The 7,327-nt window shown below is 40.6% G+C and overlaps 1 protein-coding gene across 5 annotated transcripts in view; it reads left to right on the forward strand.

Moving 5' to 3' along the window:
• The window catches only part of SYCE3 (synaptonemal complex central element protein 3), a 34,204-nt gene extending 30,881 nt beyond the window's left edge, over positions 1-3,323 (forward strand). For 3 of the 5 annotated variants that reach the window (XM_021539196.3, XM_021539198.2, XM_021539199.3), the window contains exons 2-3: positions 1,479-1,587; positions 2,496-3,323. In XM_021539196.3, coding sequence (XP_021394871.1) covers positions 1,479-1,587; positions 2,496-2,665 — 279 coding nt within the window. In that variant the 3' untranslated portion in view covers positions 2,666-3,323. Of the gene's footprint in view, positions 1-459; positions 640-1,476; positions 1,588-2,495 lie in introns of those variants that run through there. The other 2 variants (XM_077783191.1, XM_021539197.2) reach the window with 2 other exon arrangements.
• The last annotated feature ends 4,004 nt before the right edge of the window (positions 3,324-7,327 follow it).

Here is a 7,327-nt window from a genome sequence, read left to right on the forward strand (position 1 = left end):
GTCATGGTTTATTCGAGGTGTTAGGGCATGGGTTGGACTCTGTGATCTTGAAGGTCCCTTCCAACCCAGTGATTTTGTGAGTTCTGTGATTCGGTCTGTGATGCCGCACAGAGCCGGCCGCGGCGGCGCTGGAAGCGAGGGGCAGGCGGGACACGGAGCGGGGACACGGAGCGGGGACACGGAGCGGGGACACGGAGCCGGGACACGGAGCCGGGACACGGAGCGGGGACACGGAGCGGGGACACGGAGCGGGGACACGGAGCGGGGACACGGTGCCAGGGCACAGCCACAGCCCGGCGCCGCAGAGCGCCAAGCGCGCCGATCCCCCGGCCGCCGAGCTCTCCCAAGCGTTGGCGTTAGCGAAACACGGAATCAACCGAGCTCGCGGGCCGGGCGGGCGGGGCGGGCACGGCCGGCGGGCGGCATTGGTGTGCCGTTACCGCCCGCTCTGATCCTGAGGGCGGGCGGCGGCCCCGGTGCCGCGGGGGACGCGGCCCCGGCGGCGGCCGAAGGGCGCCCGTGGTGTGGGACGGCACCGCGGCTCGGGCTCGCCAAGGGCTCCGGGGCAAGGCAGCTGCCCGGTTAGCCTCCGTTTTACCTCGATGTGTGAGGAGACGCGTGGAACACCCAGCGTCTGAGGTTTGGCACCGCTTTAAAACGCCATTGCAAACCACGCGTCGCGCTCCTTCCGCACATACCGGCAGTAAAACCCGGGGAACAGATACCCACCGAGTCTGAGAAATCATAGGATAAAATCTGTGATTTGTAAAAACTAAATCACACTGTGAAGTGTGATGTATAAACCACTACACTGAAGCTCTCCCGTCTCTTTCTTCACAGCTCTGTCCCATCCATTGATGGTTTTCAGAAAAGGAAATTAAAGGCAATATTTTGTGTCACGTTTTCGGTGAACACTAAAGGTTCTAAAACTCTCTTTTTGCCCCAAGCATTTTAGCAAATCCTAGAATTTTAAGCATCTAGGAAATCCTAGAATTTCATTCCCTACAACTAAGCAGAGGTTAGGGAATCATAATCACTAATCTGCCTCTATGGTGACAGGATTCAGTGTTTGTACTTAACCTGGCTGGAGCCTATAATTGTGAAATAAATACTGGTTACACATGGAGATTTTACAACTAACTCTGAAAATAAGGAGTTGCCCTGGGTCAGAGTATTTGGGAGTGAAGCTGGAAGACAACTGTAACAGGGTAATGAAGTTTGCTAGTGAAGGGTTTGACACAATGATCTTTTGTTACTGATACTAAAAATCTTTATTTTGCACAAGCACAGCATATTTTAGCTAATTCTTTCTACTAATTTCAAAATGAGTCACAAATAATATGCAGCATTCCTGAATTCACATGTAAATCTAAAAGTATATGCTTTTATTTTTTTATTGCAAAGTTACTTTGTCTCAACTATGAAAATCAATTCACTTTAGAGTAAAATAAAGTAGGAAATTCCTGGTTTCCTTATAGATGGCTGAATCAGAATCTCAGGAAGAAAACTATTATAATGGGGAAAAGATGGTGGAGAACTTTAACACGGATATGGAAGAACTTCTGGACGAAATGGAAAAACTAACAGGTATGGGTCTTTATTAGGAATTATACAAATTTTTGTCCTAAAGACACTGAAGATTTATTTTTATATTTATTCTGTAAACTTAGGTATGATAGAAATGTAATTAAAACAATCACCATCAATTAATGCCTTTGTGTTCTTAATTGTGAAAAAGCATGTAGTTCAGATGGCTCAGATTTAAAAATCAATAGGTGATGCATGCTTAGTTCAGAGTGTTGGTTAAAACCAGAAATATTACTAAGGTGTTTAATGTACAATTATTAAAATATAGCATATAAAATGAGACTTTATTCTGAAAAATGGATACATATCACCTCTCAGGTCACTGTACTATAGTGAAGTCTTGGTAAAATAAAAGGGAAAGTATGTAAGTGTACATTAGTACATAAGTGCAAAACTATTTGCTCAGCTTTATCAGATACTCATTATTTTTAAGAAAAATTCAATTAATTAAGGTACTGATTATTTCAAGATCAATTTCATTACTTAAGCTGTCCTTAAAATATTTAATCTCTGTTGCAATCTCCTTGATCTTATTCTTCCTCAGCTAACACAAGCTGTAACTGGTCTGGAGGGAGAATTCCTTATATAATAGTCATATATTTTAAAACACTCTCTTGACCCTTTCCATTTGATTACCTGTTTTGTTGTCATTTTTAGGTGAAGGGCCCATCCTTGTTTAATAATTTACATCAGTGCACTTTCATTATAAACTATTTTGAGACATTTATAAAGAAGTAATACTGAACAGTCTATCTAATCTAGTATTACTGTAGGCAGTTTCCATTTTATTTTCCAGCTTTCTATGAGATCTGAACTGGTAATAATTCATTTTATTTATTGAATTTATGTATTGAATGAGCCATTGCTTTTTCCTGGCCAGAAAATAATAATTGCTGTTGTGTTTGCAGTGCGTGCAGCCTGGATGGCCTACAACTACGTGGCCATCCAGACCAACCCAGGCCCCTACAATGCCATGCAGCACTTGGAAGATGCCTTCCTGATGTGCAAAGAGCAGATGGAGAAGAAATGGCAAGAGGTGCTACTGGAATCTAGAGGTGAAGGGCAAAAAAAGGAATAAATTGAACTTGGTTACGCTGGCAGAATGACATCCCTTGGAAAATCACTTAGGTCCCTTTTCCTCCCAGCTGTGGAGGATTCACAGGCACTGTGGGAAATGGGCTTTCCTCTTGCTAAGAACTACTTATTTGTGAACATCTGTGGAAGCATTTTAATGAGATTACACATATAGCTTCATATTGTTGAGGGTAAAAGGCAGCAGTGTGTGTATTAGCATGATGCCCATTAGTAATCCCTGTAGTGTTTGCACATACAATTGACACACCCTCTGACCTTTTCCCTGGAAGATCATACTCACTCCATGGTCAGTATAACTGGAATTCTTAGAAACCTGAACAAACTGGGAGGATGGGGAGTAGGGGTGCTGTAGAGGACCAACACAGTGGCATTGGTAGCCCATGGCTTTCAAAGAAAACTGAGGAATTGCTTATTTTCCCAAATGAAACACAGGTTAAATTCTAGGTTTGCAGATAGATTGAGTTGTTTTTATTTAGTATTATCATCTAGGTGTTCAATTATATAGTTTTATTATCTAGATGTATCATCTATAGTTGTTGCATCTCCTTCCATTAGATTTTTAACCATTTCTTTGAACTGTTTTTCCCAGATTGTTCCTCTCAAACCCTCTGAAGGTGGCACGAAATAAAAATGTTTTACCATTACAGACTGCAGTGTGGTGGCACTGAAGAAACCAAATTAACCATGTTATAAAACACTTCTCTCCATACATTCTTGCTGTGCAATATTAGAAAATGACAAAAAAATTACTTTTTTAGTCAGGATGTGGATTAAGAGCAGCACTTCATGATTTGTGGTTATACATAAATGAGTAATTTATCAGAGAGAGAAATCAGTAGTAAGTTGTAAGGATTTTTCCTTTTACTAAAATCAGTCTCTTTTAACTAGAAAGTAAGCTCCATGAAGCAAGTGAGAACACCTCCACCTCCTCTGAAGAGGAATTTAATGATTTAAATCACATCTAAATAATCCCTGAAAGTTTACCAATTTTTAGGCTGTGTATTTCTTTGAGTGTGGTTGATCTAAATTCAGACAAAACATTTATCCGCTGAAGTAAAAATATGTAGGTAATTTAACTTTGGGGTTTTTTAAAAGGCACCAAGTATTTCTAAATAAGAACAAACTTCAAACTCTACACTTGACTTTCCCATGGGTAGGTCTTCACTTCTTCAAGATTTTCTTCACAGTTATGTGATGATTATGAGAGGAAAGTTAGGGAGAGGCAGCAGTGCTTATTTCTAGAAAAAAACTATACAGCAATATATTTATACTTTTACTTTGCTATTTTTTTCCTTTATTTAATTATTGGGTTATTACTCATCATCTACCCTATTTCAGCCCCCCTAGAGCCTGCAGCAAAACCTAGACAGCCCACATTGCAACACCTTTATTTCCTGTCACAGGGGTGCAGCCACGAATTTCCAGAAAGAGAAACTAAGTGGAGTAACAGCCCCATCTAGTGCTCACACAACTGTACCAGTTAACTGGATTGCTGACCTCTGAACTCCCCAGCACCCATTTTCTGCGAAGTGTCAGCAGTTGTGTGGTATAACAAAGCTTTTACCATCCATGGCACAGCAAACTTTACTGGCCTTAGCTCTACACTGCACCTGTTGGCGGGTCAAGAGGCTGATGCCCAAGAGTGATCTATCCACTCCCAAATGGAGCCATAAATATTCTCAATACTCTGTTTCAGAGTTTCCATTAAGAGTTTCTTACCAAGAAACAGATGAGGCTTATACAAAGCCTCCTGTATAATTCTGATGGAAATTCTTCTGGTTGAAACTGTGCCCTTTTCAGTGTAAAACAACTGAAAGGAGGCTAAAATGAGAACATTTCACACACCCACTAAGGCATCTTGATCTTGTCAGAACATGTCCTAGAGCTCTGTTTAGAATATTTACATTTATTACTACTGCCCTCCTGTTCTTTGTTATAGCCTCAAGAATTGAGCTGTTTTGCCTTTTAGCATATTTTCAAAATTGCAGTCCAGATTCTTGCAGCAATTTTTCCTGAAATTGAATCTGCAACACCTCTCTTTACACAAACCATTAAAATAATGTTATTTTTTTCTGAACAAGAACTGTATCACATAGGCACTACTGGCATGAAAGTGGCAGTGTATAATTCATTAATTATAAGGACTTTGTGGTCCCACTCAAGACACCATTTACATGTCAAAACTTGCAGCCAAACATTGAAGAATAATGCATTTTGACACCAGTCAGAAAATTAAATGAAGCTCTGAGTCTTTTCTATCACATTTTAAAACCTTCAAATATTACTCATCTCATCAACTGGTGGTATTAAATCATCAAGATCCGTTTTCTGCTCAATGCATTATTGTCCTGCTCTAGGACTCAAAATTAAATCATAGTAGCCTTGCTCCATTATTGCAAACAGCACAAAATAGAAAGTTTAAGCTACCACTTATTTGACACGGCCTCCAAAATCTTCTCATGCCCTTTACACCTGAGGAAGGATCCCACTGCCACTTGGTTCATGAAGATGCTTTTCCCTACAACTCTGAGCACTTCAGAGCTTGAACTTCCTTCTCTGGCTCTCCAAAAAGCCAAACCAGCAGAAAGCAGAATGATGTCTAAGGCCATGGCTTCAAACTCAGGATCTGCAAAGAGACTCTCTAAAAAATCCACAACAGAGTCAGACATGCACAACTGATTTCACAGCCCTGAGAGCAAACTACGTAGCACAGGCTTCATTTCCAGAGCTTTTTCCAACAGGAAGTTTCACTTCCAAGGCCCTTGTTGCACCTGTGTAGTTCTCCCACAGCAGCACTGTCCGAGACAGAAGCTTACAGTACACATCTCTCCAGACTGTGAATGCCTTGTATTGCAGTTATGTTCAAATGAAACAATGCACAAAGGAAGGCCTACAGAACTCTCTTCTTCCTTCCTTTATCATCCTCAACAGTTCACAAGCCACAGGGAATGTTTTTGCAGCACATTAGCTACTCTGCAAATTCAGAATCCAGGGAGCTGAGTGTCTTTTTAAGAAACCAAACCAGCACCACACAAACTAAGCTCTCATCTGAAATTCTGCTTCTGAGGCAAATAACCCATAGCCTTATTTACAGCACAAGCACAAGCTGCCAAGAGAAATTACCCTCAGTATTGAGCATCAGGTTTATATTTTCTTCCTGGCAAATTCAGCTAACAAGAGCATAAAAGGCCTAGTAAAGGAACAATTTATGTACAGCCCAAGACTTCCAAGATGTAATTGTAGTAAGTGCTTTGAACTTTGCTAGAGTTAAGCTTACATTTTTATAACCAGAGAACTGAGGGATGAAATGGGTTATGTGAGTCACTGGCTTCTGTTTTATGCCATCACTCTTACTAGAGGCAGGACAGAAATAAACTAGAACTCAATGCTAGCACATTACTTGCATCTCTTCCTTTCTTCCTTCATTAAAAAAAATATGGGTAGTTAGGTACTTTTGTTAACCTGATTCAATCTGACCTACATGTTGGCAGAGATTAAGAAAATTCTCTTTAGCCTGTCAAATCTCTCAAGGGAAAAACACCTATTGAAGGCAATTCAAGTAGTTGTTATGACAAGTTCTGCAGGAACACTTCATATTTACAAATATCTTGCACCTGCTTGTTATGGTGAAATTATCAACCTCTCCCCAACATGCCTATAAATTTAGTTCAGAGCAGAATTTAAGCCTAAAAATATTTATCCTGTTTAAGATTTTTTAAAGGTACTATTACTTATATTTTCCTCACCTTACTGCATTTTATTTTGTGTCAAAACAGACATTTTTCTTCATCTTCCAAGTAAAGATTTCTTCCTCAACCAAGCCTATGGCTTTCACTTCACAACTAATTAAGAGGTTCCTAATCCCTTGCAATTCAGTCAGCTGTAAGCAGTGCGGCTCAGGCACCACTAAACCTTTTCCCACCCTCCTTCTCCCCAAGGCAAAGGCAATAGGGTGCAATGGCCCTTCCTCACCTTCCCAGAAGCTGGAAGCAAGAGGCTTTCAGGTGTAATTATACCCTGCACTCTCTGCTTAATTCCTGAAGAATAACAAGATTATTTGTTTGAGAAACAAATATACTTATCTAGGATTAGGGTAATAGCAACTTTAAGACAGTGAGAAAGGCTGGACTAACAATGAAGGACACAAGATACGCACCCATATTCAACAGCTGGAAGCAGACTGATAACACCTGGAAGACAGCCAAGTTTTAGAGAGGAACATTAAAAAACCACTAAGATAGCCTAGTACTGTGCTCATTACACAAGACAGCACAGGTACAGAGATTTTACTGGTTTAAAATAAAGAGTGGAGAAGCCAGTCAAACATTATTCAGAACAGAACCTTAGATAAAGGGGTAGCTACTACATCAGTGTCCTTCTTGAGTAGAGTCTCAAAACTTGGATTCCACTGTTTACACAACACAAAAGCCTAGCAAAAGAGATAAGGAAAAAAACATTCCAGGATCTCACTCCACCATCCCACAAACTCCTGCCACAATACAGTACCAGGAAAACCCAACCAATAAATTTCATTAGAGCCAAAGGAACAGAGGGAACAGTAAGTTATAGCTGTTTTGTGATTTCTTCACAGAAGTTGTTTTGTATTGAAGTACATCCACCTAACCATGCTCAGGTATCATCCAGC

This window comes from Lonchura striata, chromosome 5 (genome assembly GCF_046129695.1).
Source record: "Lonchura striata isolate bLonStr1 chromosome 5, bLonStr1.mat, whole genome shotgun sequence".
NCBI lineage: Eukaryota > Metazoa > Chordata > Aves > Passeriformes > Estrildidae > Lonchura > Lonchura striata.